The 17,055-nt window shown below is 30.0% G+C and overlaps 2 protein-coding genes across 2 annotated transcripts; both read right to left on the reverse strand.

The window, feature by feature from the left end:
• Positions 1-4,094: 4,094 nt before the first annotated feature.
• On the reverse strand, positions 4,095-5,059 carry LOC114416238. Its single transcript, XM_028381108.1, has 2 exons — positions 4,691-5,059; positions 4,095-4,610 (listed from the first exon to the last, which is right to left on the reverse strand). The coding sequence occupies exons 1-2, from the start codon at positions 5,057-5,059 to the stop codon at positions 4,095-4,097; spliced, it is 885 nt and encodes a 294-aa protein (XP_028236909.1).
• Positions 5,060-5,348: 289 nt separating this feature from the next.
• On the reverse strand, positions 5,349-9,324 carry LOC114416240. The gene is made up of 5 exons (XM_028381109.1): positions 9,135-9,324; positions 6,164-6,369; positions 5,861-6,086; positions 5,728-5,772; positions 5,349-5,401 (listed from the first exon to the last, which is right to left on the reverse strand). Exons 1-5 carry the CDS (start codon positions 9,322-9,324, stop codon positions 5,349-5,351), a joined length of 720 nt encoding a protein of 239 aa, XP_028236910.1.
• Between the last annotated feature and the right edge of the window lie 7,731 nt (positions 9,325-17,055).

A 17,055-nucleotide genomic window follows, 5' to 3' on the forward strand; every position in this document is an offset into this window, starting at 1 on the left:
TGATCAACTTCAAATCATTGCTTTTGCAAGTATCCTTGACAACCAAAAATCTTTAATTGGCTTTTGTTTTATGATGGCAAGAGAAGATGTTTCTTAGAAAAGTGTCAAGTAGACACTTACAATCACTCCTACTTTAGTGATAGAGTATGTCCTTTTGTAAGGCTACTTGCCTAATTATGTGGTTGTTTCTACTGCTCTCACATTCTCGAGAATATATGTAGGCACTTGTGTATATGGCAACAACGCTATTGTTGTGCTTTTCTCTTAAAATAATAATAGCTCTTCTAGTATATGCACTTGCATGTTTGTTGAAGAGAGAATTATATAGAGTCCTAGCTAGAATCAAATTGAGCACATTATTATAGAGTGAATTTTGGTAAATACACTAGCCAAAGGCTTAACTATTGAGCTTTGAGAATTTCTTGTTGCTCACTTGTGTTTGGTTAAGTCTTTTGATGTTTTGGGTTAGTGGGAGTTTGAAATTGTGCATTTAATTATTGATGAGATATGAGATTTTTTTATGTCACTTTTAATATCATATCTCTTATGGCATCATTGAGATGCTTGAGACCAATTTTTGGGATTACATATTCATCATATTTAATTATGTTTTCCTTTATCCATCTTGTGTATGAAATGTGGGTTATAGGTGTGTATAATGTTTGTCCCTATCGAATATAATTTTCTACATTATTGATAGCTCATTATTTCTTTAGACATAATTGATATTTTGTTTTCATAATTATTTGTCTCCAATAATTAATTAATGTTATCCATGTTGGATATTGTTGGAATTTTGTGGATTAACATTGTTTAATTATTAGATTGTTAATATCAATTATGTAAATAAAATATATGGTATATTAATAAATGGATGTTAGTTTTGGGCTTATTATGTGAATGCTCCTATGATGGGTTAAGCCTCACTAAGTGTCCAAATGAGGAGTCTAAATTGTTGCCCTATTAGACAATTTTTATCGTGACACAACATTGTGCGAAAACCCTAGCATCCAAACAGAAAGTAGTATCTCCCCCATTTAGTGTTTGTTATCCAATGCAAATATTAAAGATGGATTTCATCTCCTATTCAAGTACATGTCTCTAACAATATTATGATTGTTATTAGTTGTTATATACATGTTATAATTGTGCATCATTTGTTCCTAAGTTTCTATCAAACTACACATAATAAACTAATGAAAATAGATTAAATTTTGGATATGGATAAGATGGTGATTACAATGGGGTGGGAAGAGTAAGTCCTTTGTCATCTGTTTGTATCTACAAAGGTATAATTAATAAGCAACTATTTATAAGTATTCACATATATCTACTGATATTCTAGGGGTAGATACAAGAGTGTGGTTGTAGAAGGAGATAAAGGAGGAGATGTAGGAATAATTGCAAGAGGAGATGTTGTACTAGCTGAATGTTAGGCTTGAGAGAGCAGATGATGATGACTATGGTTTGCCTTGCTTGTCTTGTCCAAGAATTTCATGTATGAGAAATCTTACTTTCTTGGTGGATTATTAGATTATTTGATAATCTAGAAATATTTACTACTACTTTGAGGACTTGATAGAGATCAAGTGAAGATAAAACCATGAGAGATAGAAGAATAAATTGTTGACACACTATTAGAAAAAGCATTTTTTATGACGGCGAAACGACAACGGTTCCTTAAGAACAACCTTAGTATATAAGATGGTGACAATTTTGTAAATATGGGTTTTTCCAACACATAAGGCTTTACGGAAACCGCCTTAGAAACTATTATTTCATGATGATTTCGTGAAAATCGTCTTAGAATGTTAGCCTTCTAGGATGGCTTTCCCATCTTCGAAGACTATCATTCTAAGACGGTTGTGTAAAAATCATCTTAGAAGTGAATGTATTTTTAATTTTTGTATCTCTCCCTCTACTCTTTTGCACATCACTCTCCAACTTCCCCACTACCTTATTTGGTTCTTCCTTCTCACACCCACCTCCTCCACAATGAACCCCTTCTCCCTTCACCTCCTCCACTCAATCTCCCAAACCCTCAACGATGTCGTTTCACTCTCCACTGGGGTTCCCAATTTCTCTCCTCCTTCCCACCGAAAACATGGCCACCGAAACCCTAGAAGACACCAAGCCTTCCCTACAAGACAAGGATCATGCAAAATCAGAGATTCCCAAGAATGACGCATCCTCGGACGATGTCGCTACAAAATCCGAGGACACAAATGTTGCTGACAAAGATAGAGCATTTGACAATCAGGAAGTAGAAGTGGAAGATGCTGCTGAGGAGAAGAAAGAAAATATTGACAAAGACAAAGAGGAAGAAGACGATGTCAAAGACAAAGAAGAAAAATGTCTTAGAAAATCGACTCTCTAAGACGGTTTGAGAACCATCACGAAAAGTCTTAACTTTTCACGATGATAACTTCAAAGACGGTTGAAAACCATCATAAAAAGTCTTTCAAAACGATCGTGGAAAACATTTTTTTTAATAGTGACACTAGTACATTGGGCTTTTCATAAAAATAGTGTCTTACGTTGGACTTTCTAAATTGATTGTTAAATAATCAATGTAAAATGAGACATGTTATCAATTTTCTAATTTACTAAAGAAGTTTTACATCATTTGTGAGTTTAACCAATTTGAAACTACTTTTTACAATGGTAAAAGAAATTAGTGTAAAAAAAAGTTTTTACACCAATTAAATCAATAGATGTATATAACATCTATGAAATATTTTCTTTGAAATTGGAGCTTTTCATTTTCTTGGCATTGATATTCAAACCCTATGATATGTGGACTTGTTTCTCATATGAACTTTGAAAACAAGTTTAACTTCCTCATGCTCGAATCGTTGATTAGAACCAACATTGCTTGCTTAATTGAAATTTCTAACATGTGTTGATGAAAGGAAAGCTTCATGTGTTCCCTACTTTCTACCCCGTGTTGCAATTTCAAGTTTTTCTTAATTAAAAGTTTAAAGTCGTATTCTTGGGCTTAAGGTTTCAAGGCCAATGGGGACCACAATTTTTTCAACATAAGAAAATTTAGGTTTCGCATTTTGTTACACTACTGGAAAAAAAGTTTTTGATGATGGTTTTTGACACATTTAAAGATGGTTTTAAATCATCTTTGAAGCCAATGCCGTGGAAAGTATTGATGTTAACAAAATTGTGTTAACATCGATTTTATGAAAAATCAATGTCAACAAACTCGTGTTATTTACAAGATTGTCACCATGTTTTTGTTAACTTCAGTTTTATATAAAACCGATGTTAACTTAGTGGTGCTAAAGCCATTATTTGTAGTAGTGTTGCCCTTATTCCATTTGCTCTCATCTTCTTCACTAGTGAAACAATCTTGCCTCACTTCTCACATTTCCATCAAATCACTTCCTCTTTAGAGTATGATGTTTGGATGGAGAAACCTCAATTTAAATTCCTTCATTTTCAAAATTTTGTGTTTGGATAAAGAAATTGAATTTCTTCATTTTCAAAATTTCTTATTTTGATAAAATAATCAAATGCATTCTTTTTTAAAATTTTATATTTGAATAAAACAATTTTTTAATAAAATAATTATTTTTTTCATTAATAAATTCTATGTACTATTTGTCGAGTGTGGTATTCCAATAAATATGTACTATTTTAATTTATTTCAATTAAAAATATATTAATTTAACTATTTAAATCATTATTCCATTTACGGTCCACTACAAAAGTCAACATAAAAAATATTTAATACCATTTCACCTTGGAATGTTATTTAGAAGTCTATAGATAAAACTTGTTTTCAGTAGAAGTCATGGCCAGTAATGCAATTACACCGAAAAAAAAACTTGGACTGATGCAAAATCTAGTCACAAAATAAGTCCAACTTCCAAAATAATTCCAAATTTTCTAATTGCATTTGCTTTAACACAGAAATTCCTTCACATCTTTTCTGCACAAGAAAACATAATGTTAAGTGCTATTGAATAAATCATATTTGTTAAAACATAATTTGCTATATAAAATGAGAGATATAAATGTAAAACATAATTATACAACATCAACATACTTGTCATGATATCAAATGTACTTGTAATTTGGTATCAAGGCATAAAAGATGAGATGTAATCCTTCTTCTCATCCAATGGAAGAGTTTTTATAATCACAAACTTAATGGGATTTTTTGTCAACCAATCGATTGCTCTATGTCGAAGCGCACCATTAAAATTAGATATATTATCTAGCTCACTCACCACTTCATGTACTACTTCCTGAGCTTCTTTTATCTCCATCTTTTTTTTGTTCTCCATCTTCTTCTTAGTCACTTCAACAAATTCTTTCAATGACTCGACTACTTCTTTCATTGAGAAAATTATTCCTTCTTTCTCTCCACTCTTACTTGGGTGAATGTTTTTTCTTGTGATGGAACTTGATCCCTCTAAGACAAAACTCACACTATGAATTGCTTCTTCTTCATTTGTTTCTTTGCTCATGATATCATCTGCATCTAATGCATTTTTTGCTCCGAGTCCAGTAGCTCTATCCTTTGCACATAGGTCAACAATATCATCCCAATTAGGAATGACTTTGAATCGAAATTGTTTGGCCTCTTCATGTGACTTGAAAAAAAAATAGAAACATGTTAATAACAACACAAATAATAACTACAATTGAATAAAATTAAAAGATGATTGACTACCTTTACATATTCATTCCATGCAATTTCATTTTCAACGGCAATCATGTACTTTGTGCTATCCCAGTCAAATCCACTTTGACTAAGAATGTCACTCACAATTCCATACCATGTTCTCCAAAGCATAAAATGATTCTTAACATTATCTTCCATGAGGTGAACTCCAAAACGCTTGGACAAAATTTGAGCTACAATACTGTATGCTACTTCTTTCCAATTTCCATCACCTTTATTGCCCAAATTTCTTTGATCTCTAAGCACATCAGTTAGCAAACACTCCATTTCCAAGTTCCATGTGAAGTAACTTCTTGTGTCCTCACTAGACATCTTTCTTTTTCCACTTGACTTGTTCTTCACATTGCTTGATTCCATTTCTCTAGACAAAAAAAATAATCTCATGTATATAATTACATATATATAAAGGTGAGACATGCCAAATTAGCATTCTACGAAAATATAAAATTAATTACACATAAAAAGAAAACAAAATCCAAAGTATTATGAAATACAAAAATCCAAAGTATCACACATACATGAGTATAGAGTCAATTACACATAAGAAACAAAATCCAAATCCACTAAAAACATCTCCCTAATCAAAGTTTCTTCTTATTTGATAGGTGGCAAACATATTCATTGCTAAAGTATCACAGAATCATGTTCATTCCTCAGTTGCTTGGATAGTTGTTACTTCATCTTCAATATTATTTGTGACTCTTTCCATTTGTTGATTGATTAACTCATTGTCAACAACAGATAAAAGTTCCAAGTCTTGGGCTTCCAAAATTGGATCACTTTGTTGTTCATCTCTTATGAAATTATGTAGCATGAAACAAGCATTAATAATTCTTATTTGTGTTTTTATATCAAAAAAGAAGGAGTTCTTAATATACTTCATCTTTTCTTCAATACCCCAAATGACCTTTCAATAACATTCATTGCACCTGCATGACGAAGATTAAATAACTCATTGTAGTTTTGAGGGGTGTTTCCGATCCACTCATTAAGATGATATCTAGTCCCTTGATAAGGTGCTAAAAATCCAGGGCCATTTGTATACCCCGCATCCACAAGAAAATATTTACCTACAATGGTTTTAAAAAAATATTTATATAAAAAATATGCATATTTCTTTTATATGTTAAATAAAGTTTCATCATTTCATGATATTACCATTTGGAATATGGAGATAATTTTGACGACGCAAAGCATCTCGCAATACTCGAGAATCTCCTGCTGACCCTTCCCACCCATGCAACACATATATAAACCTTAAATCTGTATCGCAAACTCCTAAAACATTTGTAGAGATATCCCATTTTCTATTACGATATCTAAGTCTATCTTTTGCAACAACTATTACTGGAATATGTATCCCATCAAGTGCTCCTATCAAATTCTAAAAACATTTCAAAATAAAAAATAAGTTGTAATCACTTAAAGTACCTTATAATTACTAACAAATGACAAACTTACCTTAAACCATCTCCGTTTGTTTTCCACCGAGCCCTCTAGATTATAGTCATGGAACTTCAAATATTCTTTGCTTACTTTCATTATAGCTCGCAGGACATTCTTGAATTGCCTACTTATTATTTCCATGGATCTACAATAACTAAAGTGCACAACTCTATACTTTAGATTGTGAGCAAGGATATGCAAAAAGATTGCCACAACTTCAGCTATAGGAACATTTCTTGTTTTTATCAATTGCCCTTTCTCTTGTAAAATTCTACAAAGCTTAAAAAATGTATTTTTACTAACCCTTAATTGTTCAATGCAATTAGTTTTTGTTCCCCTGAATAGACAATTGAGGAAACTATGCCTTTATAATTCCAAATTTCGGGCAGGTTCCTTAACAAAGTACTCGTTATGATACCAAGTCAGTGCACCCAAAAGCATAGTGACAACACTAACAATAATGAAAAATGCTTGTTCAAGTTCTTCTTCCTCTTCTTCATCTCTTCTACGTTTTCTCGAAGCAGCCGAAGCATCAACTATACTATTTTCCATTTCTTGACTATCCACACTATATAACTAAAAGAAAAGTAATATAATAACAAAGGATGTCATTAATTTTAATAAATTGTTCACAAAAGCTCTCTGACAAAGAAAGAAAAAAAAAAGAAAATAACAAATAGTATATATAATGCATAGAATTATGGGTAAAGTTTTCCTTCCCTTAACTGTGAGGCACAATGGAATTATTTACAATTATATAGATTAGATATATAGTTCTATTTCTCATAATAATTAAAAATTCTCACTTATAAATGTTTAAATTTGTGTTGAAATCCTAGTGCAGCAACACGTTTATTATACATTTAAAAATTCTCACATTTAAATTTGTATTATACACACTGAAGTGCTAATTCACAAATAGTACAAAATGCATTTAATGTTAAAAAGGAAGAAAGAAATAAATTGAAGAAAAAAAAACACAAGACAACTCAAGCTATGTTTCGATTAAAGTTGGAAAAGCATTATGCAAATTCCAATGCACAAAATAAAGAAGAAAAAATGTTACTTTGCGAATAAAAATACTTTTGAGCTCTCTCAACTAAAACCCAAACATAATTACAGACAATTATTGTAACATAATTACAGACATATGTAAGTCAAGGGATTGTAAACGTGTGCTTATAATTTGAAAATGTCTAAAAAATTTCTGACGATAAGTATTTTAAAAATTGTACTCATATGTAAATTAGTCTTAAAAAATATATTGTCAATCCTTTAATTCTTACAGAAAAAACAAATAAATATTTAGCCTCTTAAAATCATGGTAGTTGAGTTGTGAGGTGTGATTGAAACTTCCTGCAAAATTTCTCATAAATGTTCTTCAAAGAAACTATGATTTTAGTGGCTTGGCAACCTCCACCCACATCTTATCTAAAATGTAATGTAAATGTTGTGTTCCTTAATTTACAACAGAAGATTGGCTTTGGCATGTGTTTAAGGGATGAAAAAGGAGTTTTGGTTGGGAAGATTTTGTAATGTAGATTCATGAGGGACTGACTTTTGGTTTGCTACAACTACAAGCAATCCAATGGAGCATGGCTTTGGGTCTCCAAAGCTTAACAACATACCATGTATTATTCAGCTAAGTTCCCCCTAATTACTAGTCTTTGTGGATTGGTAGTTGTGTTTGCACATTGAACTTTACAACTATTGGTAAATGGTAATTTGGGAAGGCTATCTAATAACAATTATTTGTTCCATTTAATATGGAAAGCCTCCAAAGAGAGTAAATAACAGTGGTGAGGTTTTCAAGAAGCAAGATGGTCTAGCCAATGTTTAGAGGAGTTCAAGAATGAAATAATACTGATAACTAATTTTAGCATTTTGAGAAAAAGTTGTGTGTTTCTTGTTTAGTTTTATGTGCTTTTGCAGAATTTTTCTTAGAATTATGATATGAACAACTACTTGAATTTGTTTGATACACCAAGGCACCAGAACCTTGTAATTTTAAGCTTGTCCTTAAGGAAAAGTATCCACATAGAACAACAAAAATTACTGTGATTAAGAAAATGGAACATGTTAATAACCACGTTTAAATTAGTGATGAATAAATATGATGGGAGATTAAATGAACTTGTGGCTAGTGAATTTTGTAGATCATTTGTTATCATAGTCCAATGTCTTCACAATACAATGAATAAATTCATGTTTACCTAATTATGTCTACAAACTATTTTTTCAAACACCTCTTGGCTGCTTTGTGATTACCAAAAATATCAATCTCAAGTAACAAACTGAACAAGTCTATATGTTGAATTCGGTTCCTCTAAATTGCAGGGAGGTTTCCTATGTGTTAAAACTTACTCACATTTACTCAAATCCAAAACATAATTGAGTTATCAAGTTAGTTAATACAAAAGGTCAAGTGATCTCAAACCCCAAATGATAAACTTCACATAGATACACACATATATGCAAAATTGCAAATTTTATAGTTCACACTAGAATCTAGATACCACGACTAGGATTAACACCAACTGATTAGTTTAGGAATATTGAACACTAAATTGTGTGGGGCAGGGTGGCATTTTCACTTCAACAACACCTTCAAGCATACATATACATACTACAGTGTTCCTCAATAGTGTGGAGTACTCCTTGGAGTTGAGCTCATCTCAGTTATTTTCTGAATAGAAATTATTATTATTACTCACAAGGCAAAACATAAAGAGGCTAAATCTAATCAGCAAACAAAACAACCAAAGTCTCAAAAGGAGCAAATCAGCCAATCTACGTCACCTTTGCTACCTCAACAGGTTCAGCAAAAGGATCAAACAAACCAAATACCAACACTCACACATCACCATCCACAAGCTCAAGTCCCCCCCCCCCCCCCCCCCCGCCCCACACACACAAACAAAAACAACTCCATCCGTAACTTATAATTCTAACATTTTACAGAAGAAGACAGAACATTCATTCATACCTCTAAGTGCAGCAACCCTATATCTATAAGGCCGTTTGCAAACCTCAAGCAACAACACAACCTCTTTCCCGAAATTTGACGTCATCACAAACTCATCCTGAATCTCCTCAACAACCTTGTGGAGATCCCTGGTGCCATGTGCAGACAAAGTGGTGACGCTGCTCAAAACGGAAGAGTCTCCGTCCACCATCGTAACGGTCGCTTTGTCAATCTCGAAACTAATCCCTTTCTTCGCACTGTGCTCTTTGGAAGCAACAATGCCAGGTCTACGAAGAGAGAGATTGAGTGTTGTTGCAAGAGAGAGATTGAGCGCAGAGAGAAAGAGAAGAGTGAGAAGCTGAGAATGTGTTTCAGAAAAGAATTTCAAATTCTTTCCTTTTTTGAAAGAATTTGAAATCCTAATATTTAAGTTAATTAAAATACCTGATCAAAATACTAAAATTTTATTTTATTTTTTAAATTTTTTATCCAAACACCTTATTTAACTAAAAAGTAATTAAATTACTTTAAAAAATTAAATTACCCTATTAAATTTATCTATCCAAACATACTCTTAAGGTTAATTTGAGGTTTGGGGGTTGTGGTAGAGGTGGTGGCTAGTGGCGTAACAAAAGATATAGATATGAGATATGAGGGATGCAATGGAAGGAAATGTGGAGATCTAAGGGATGCGAATGCGATAGAAGGTGGCAACAACGACCTGGATGCATTTTTTTTTGTTGGAATTGTGATCTTTACATCTATTGTATTTTTACCGTTGTAACTTATATTTAGTTATATTTTACATTCCCATGCATTTCTTTTATGCGTTGCATGACTTCCATGATATGAGAGGTGTTTTGTGTCTAAATGTATTTGGTATTTGAATTGCAATTTGTATATTCATTTGCTAGCTTTTGCAAGATGTGTTGTATAAATATTTCAAATTTCTGCATTCCTGGACCTCCAGCGTATTTACGATAATATCTTTCAAAGTGATATAAAACAACAGTAAATGGAAACAAATTTTCTAAAAAATCTGACAATTAAAAAGAAAACGGCGGAAGCAATCACTAAACACTTTAAAATATATAAAAACATCGCACATACGGGTTCTTAAATGCATACAGGGTCTAAAAATCGGGATATTATACTTGCTGGTCATATTATTAACTTTGAAAAACTTCTCGAACCCTTTTAAACTCTCAAACTTTACAGTAGAGATTCATAACTGTAATTTTTGTTGTTGTACGGTAAGCAGTTAATAATCTCCGTTGAGACTTATGAATGCACACAAGTTGACTGTTTTTTTTTTCTAAGAAGATTTATTTTATACTCAAAATCAGGATTTAAAGGATAGATCATTTAGTTAAATGACAGAAATTGAGATATCACTTTGTCAACTAATGTTGGTATTTCAAAACTATATGCTAAAAGTAATAAAAAAGAAAAAAAAAATTGACTTTATGAGATTTGTTTATATTAAAAAGTGGATTGAATTTAAAAACGTTTACATAATTTAAAAAGATGCTAGATAAATAGAATTATATATAACATAAAAATCTTAAAAAGTTAAAAAAACACATAAAATAAATTAGATTTAAAAACACACATCAATTTTTTTAAATCACATATTTTTTACTGGAAGTAATTATATTTGAGCGGTCAAAAATAAAATTCTTTCTCCAAATATTCAACGCAACTAACACACATCAAATTTAAAGTATGAAAATGTTACTACTTATTTCCATTATTGTTAGTAAAAATTAAGAAATAATCCTATATCATATTATATATATGTGTGTTGATTCGTATAAAAAAAAACATTTCATTGACTTTGAAACTTCATTTTATTTAATTTATTTAATGTTCCAAACTGTCAAAATTTATAGTGGAGATTCAAAATTAGTTGTTTATAATGCTAAAAGTCATAAAAGAAATTAAAAAAAAAACAAATTTGACTTTATGAAATTCGTTATATTAAAATAGATTAAATTCATGTACACACATTCCATGTCAGTTTTCAGCAGTCATTGATATAATTTGAACGAGAACATGCTTAAATTAAAGTTAAGAATGATACTAAAATGAAAATAAAATATTTTGGACCAAATCAAAATTTCACTAAACACAGGAAGTACTACACTACAAAGAGATTTAATTTAGTCCATATAAGAGCCTTCATATGACCATTCAAATATTTTTTTTAAAAATACAAGAATGTGTAAAAAGGATCATTTTATTTCAATTTTATACAAAACGATCAAGATAAAAATGGAGATACAAATAGTCATGCTATAATAATAATAAATAAACATATAGCACAGATCGTGCTATACACAACATACCAAACCTATTAACCAATACTGAGGGTTTGGTGGCAAAACTATTTGATGAACCGAGCAAAGATATTATTTTAAATTAGTATGATTATAGTGTGCCTTAATATTTTCAAATAAGTGGAACATTTCATAGAGATGATATAACAGCTTATTTGTAGATTAGTACACAATGCTCTGGTGAGTGACATTTAGGGCCTGTTTGTTTAATTTTTTAAGGAAAGTAATTGTGAAAAAAAAACTGTTATCTCATCGTTTTGTGTATGCGCCCCGATGAGTGAAGGCGGAAGCACAGGGGGAATTCCAATGAAGGATTTTTGGATCTTGAGGGGTCGAAGATTTGGTCGGGTTCAGATACTGAGGCGCGTCGCTTCCTTGTGCGAGACTCGAGAGTACGTCAATGTGCGTTGCGTTTCTTGCGTGAGTGGTCTTGATTGTTGTAACAATAATAATCTTTTCCTTTCTAATTTTGCACACAATATCCTTAATTTCCTATTTCCAAACTTGAATAACAACCTTGATCTTGATTGTTGTCCCATTGTGAGTCTGAGTTTGATATCTAGGTTTATGAGTTTTGAAAGTAAATTAATTTGGGGTGATTTTTGTCTCCAGAATCTTTTAATTGGATAAATACTTCACGTAAGTAATTTATGAAGATTAAAATCATTGGAAAGAAAACCATCACAAAGCCTAATATATATTGACGAAACAAAAATTAAATATTAAAATTATTAACTAAGTGATTGAGTACAAATAATTAATATGTTGAAATTAAAGTTTAATCATTCATATATTATCTGAATTTAATTTTTAATAAAAATAATTATTGATTAGATTTTTTTTACGTCAGCATCTTTTTTGTTTCATGAATCAAAGGGTTTAAGACAAAAAAAGTATTAAGACCAGTTAATTTTTTTTAGAGACTGAAAAGGGAAAAATTAAAAAAAATTCAAGAAAAAAACATAATTAATTCTTTATTTTTTACAATATGAAAAACTAAATAAAACCTTCAGTATGAATGTTAAAGATTGAGCTAATATTGTAAAAACAAAAAAGATTGAACTTTATTTTTCTGTGTTTATATGTATGTATACTAACACAATCTTTAATCAAATCCATTCATCTCACAATTATAAAGGGATATCAGACCCTGCCTTTATGTGTAACTTTAATTAATATTTCCCAAAAGGCATTATTATAACCAGGCCATGGATTCCTCAAAATTAGTCAAACAACAGCATCAACTAATGGCATAGCTATGGAGGACAACAATCCAAACAATTAATGGGAAAAAGGTACCCATTTTGATTGGATAAAGTGATTTTTTTTTTATTAAAAAGTGCATATCTTTTTGATAGACATGTAAAATAATTCAAATCTCTAACCACCACTGTCCGGAATATTAGTCTCATTGTCTTAACTATGCAATAGTATCACAGCACTTGCTGTGCGCTAAACTGTGCAAAATGGGGTCACAATGAATCAGCAATAACTCACACAATCAAGGCAGTGTTAGCGGTAAAAAGAACAAACATTAAATACAAGGGTAATCAGATCATGGTTGGTGTGGTTGCTGTGGTTAGACCCACATATGTGAAGATAAACAAATTAAGATCTGTAAAGAGAAGAAGAACAGAGTCATTGCTTACTTTGTTCTGTATCAATTTCTGACTTATGTGCTTGAATTGAATTGATTTGTGGATAGGGTGCCCATCTCTTTATTGGCTTAATAAATTGATGTGCTGAGGGAGTGGGACCAGTGTTTTGTCTTAGAAGTGGCTTAATAAATATGTGATTTGCCTTTAATTATTATTATTTATGTATATGGTAAGGAGTAGTGAAGCTTTGAATTACACACACATCCTTCTAGAAATAAAGATATGTGAATCTGTTCTTGTATTAATTATTTTTTAAAGCTTAATTTTTTTTACAAAAATATATAGAGAGACTATACTGGTATTCAGTAAACTTGTAAGGGAGCATATGAAAAATCTAGTATAAATCTTGACTTTTTCTGCTGGAAGGCTATATGTAAAATCTAGTAAAAATTCTCAGTGAGATTAAATATTCGTCTCCTTTAACCTTGTAAGGGAGCATATCTACCCAAAATTTTCTGAATATAAAAGAGAGAACATATTTTAATTTAATTGTAAAAATATATGTTGGATCAATTTTCTTATTGTTTATTATATTTAAATTCATAAAGGATTCCAGTAAAAAAAATCATAAAGGATTTTTTTTATAGAAGTTAAATTCAAATGTTTTATGAAATTATATAAAAATCTTGACTGAATTATAATATACATAATTGTTTTTTTTTTAAATTTGGTTTCTCATTTTGAAAGGGTTGTGTTTTTTTTTTCATTCTTATGTAATACTCTTGTTAAATTTCATTTTTTGTATGGAGACTCTAAGAAACGATAGATAAAATAGGAACAAACTTTTAATATTTTAAGAAATTAAATAAAAATGAGTCATGATATTTACAAAGATTTAGTAATAAATTAAAATGAAGTCATGATACTAGTAGAGAGGCAGCACGAAAAAAAAAACTAAATTATAGTTTTTCAAAAGAAGAGATAAAATAAAAATATGTTCGAGAAATTGAAACCAAATGTGTGTGGAAATAATTATTCATACAGAAAGCAAGTATACAAAATTGTCATTACAATAATACTAAAAAGTAATTAGAAATTAAATGTGCCGGTGTATCAAAATAATATTAAAGGATAAATAGTATAACTAATATAGTGAAATACTAATTTTGGGCACGAAGCTAGACTTGTCAGAATGTTCCTTTCAAATGATAGTAAAAGCAAAATCACTGACATGGTTGTCCGAACAGAATAATTTACTTTCGAATCCGATTTTTCAGTTCCTCAAAAGCTATGCATGGTGCATGTTAATATGTAGCTTTTGGATTCAGTTTACCGTCGTCACTTGAACACTTTTGCCTTAGAAGGGATGTGAAGGCAACAAGCCATACGCATCCATTAGGCCACCATCAATGTATGGTAGAGGGTACCCCCACGCTCCACCCTCTTCCTCTTTGTGATTAGACCCACCTGATTACCTTGTTTCTTTGTTAGGAAAATATATGTATTTTTTAAAAATAATTTTGTTAAAATTGAATAAAATTATTATGATTTTTTTGGAATATTTAATAGAGTCATCAAAATAAATTGTCTTGGTTTATCCCATGAGTATAGCTTGATTGAGCTGCACACGTTGAATTGAATTTGTGAAAAATGACTTAGTTCAATTTTGGCAGAATACATCTTTATAAGAATGAATGAAAAACTTGTGTGACTAAATCTCATTAGTTTCATAATTGAACTAGAGGGACAAAGTTTGTTTCAATATTTTAGAATCCTAAGAAGTAAAATATCTTAATTATTTAAGGATAAATAGTCATTTCCGTCTTTGAATATATAAAACATTGATAAATTCATCTCCAAAAGATAGAAATTCAAAATTTAGTTCTGAAAGTGAAAAAATACAACAAATTAATTCATCTATCCGTTAACTTTCGTATGTTACCATTAATAAAAGTGTCTACGTGACACATTCAGAGATGAATTTGTCAGCACTCTACACATTAAGAGATGAAAAATGACTATTTACCTAAAATATAATTTAATATTCATCTTTCTTCCTTTTTTAATCGTTATAAACATAACATTAAATAAGCACCTAATAAAATAGGAAAAATATAAGTTAGAACAAACATAATAAGCATAATATTGATTAATAAACATAATATGTATATTGCTATGAATTTCTATTATAACAACATTAGGTAGTGATAAAATCAAGTTAAGTCTCATTTTTGTTTGAGTCTCATATTTTAGATAATGTATTGTCACATTAAAAATTTCAGAACAATAGATAAATTATGCTTATTAATCAATATTATACTTATTATTATGTTTGTTTAACTTATATTTACTTAATTTCCTATTTTCTTAAGTGTATATTATAATGTTATGCTTGTAATTATTAAAAAAGGAAGAAAGATGAAGATTAAATTGTATTTTGGATAAATAGTTATTTTCATCCCTAATTGTATAGATTGTTGATAAATTCATCCCTGGATGTGTCACATAAATTCTTTCATTAACGATAATAGACACATAACGAATGGATAAATTTGTCGCACTTCTTTTAATCTTAGGGACTAAAATTTGAATTTTCATCTTTTGAGAATAAATTTATCGACGTTCTACACATTTAAAGATGAAGATGACTATTTATGAATTATTTAATTATTGTGCTTAAAAAAATGTTGGCTTAATCAAACTTCACATGCAAAGCTGTAAAAAGTGAGTATGGTTTCTTACATATTATAGTTTTGTTAATTATTCACTTTAGCTGGTTGACATGTCGGATTGGATTAATTTGACATTTTTTAAAATTTGTATTTATATTAAAATATAGAATATAAAATAATACCATTTGAGTAAATTTAGTGGCCTTGGAACTTGAATTTAATATCTGATTCTTTGAGTCTCTAATTATATACTTTGACTTATTATCATTCGCCGGATCGAGCTAATTTGATAATTCTAATAATAATAGTATTAAATACTTAAAACTTAAATTCAAGATAGTTAATTAAACTAAAATAATTCTATCTCAATTCATCTACACCCATCTCGAATGTTTGGTGATAATTCATTAGCTAGGTTATTCTTTATGAAATTTTAGATGCAAAAACCTAATAAGAAATGGACAAGCGTGCCAACTGCGTGAATTATTCAAAACTCACTCTTACTGTACTAAGGTCACCGTCACTACTGAACTTTGACTTATTAATTAAAATTTTGAATAAATGAGAAAATGAGTGATATGAAGGGATTGAAATGAATTGGCACACGCTGTAATGTACTTTATATCAAGTATGAAATGAAGTTCAAAGTTTCAGGTAATGATGTGTATGGCCCTCAACGAAGTACTGAGCGTTAGTGGACAAAATTAAAACTATATACAATTGTTCATGTCATTTTCAATAAGACCACCAAGGTCCAAGGGCATATGGTTATCCTGTGTATTCCATGTAAAGTTCTGCATTAGGGTCTAAAATATAAATGTATTAACTAATTTACCCTTTCCGGATAATGCAAGCATGACTAGTATTTTTTGGTTTGCAATTATTGCAGGGACCAATAACCCCCCATTCCAAAATATTGGTCCTTCTTTGAAAAGTGGATCACTACATGAGAAAATATGAATCAAAAGAAAAGTATTTAAAGTTATACAACTGGATATATATATATATATATATATATATATATTTAATTGAAGCAAATAAATCAAAATGTAAGTAACTTAGTTTTAGGAGAAAAGGGAATTTTAAAAACCGATTCGATCCATAACGAGGTAGTTGAAAATTAAAGACAAAAATTAAAATAAATAAAAATTAAAACATAATTAAAAATAAGCTTTTTAATTGCATTCTTAAAGTAAAAATATAAATAATTAAAAAAATTAAAAATTTCAAATAAATAATTAAATAATAAATCATGATAAAATCGTATGTTATAAGAAAGAGGAAAATTAAAAAATCAAATTAAAAAATAAAAATTTAAATTTATAATCAAGTT

Source organism: Glycine soja, chromosome 6, assembly GCF_004193775.1.
Source record: "Glycine soja cultivar W05 chromosome 6, ASM419377v2, whole genome shotgun sequence".
NCBI lineage: Eukaryota > Viridiplantae > Streptophyta > Magnoliopsida > Fabales > Fabaceae > Glycine > Glycine soja.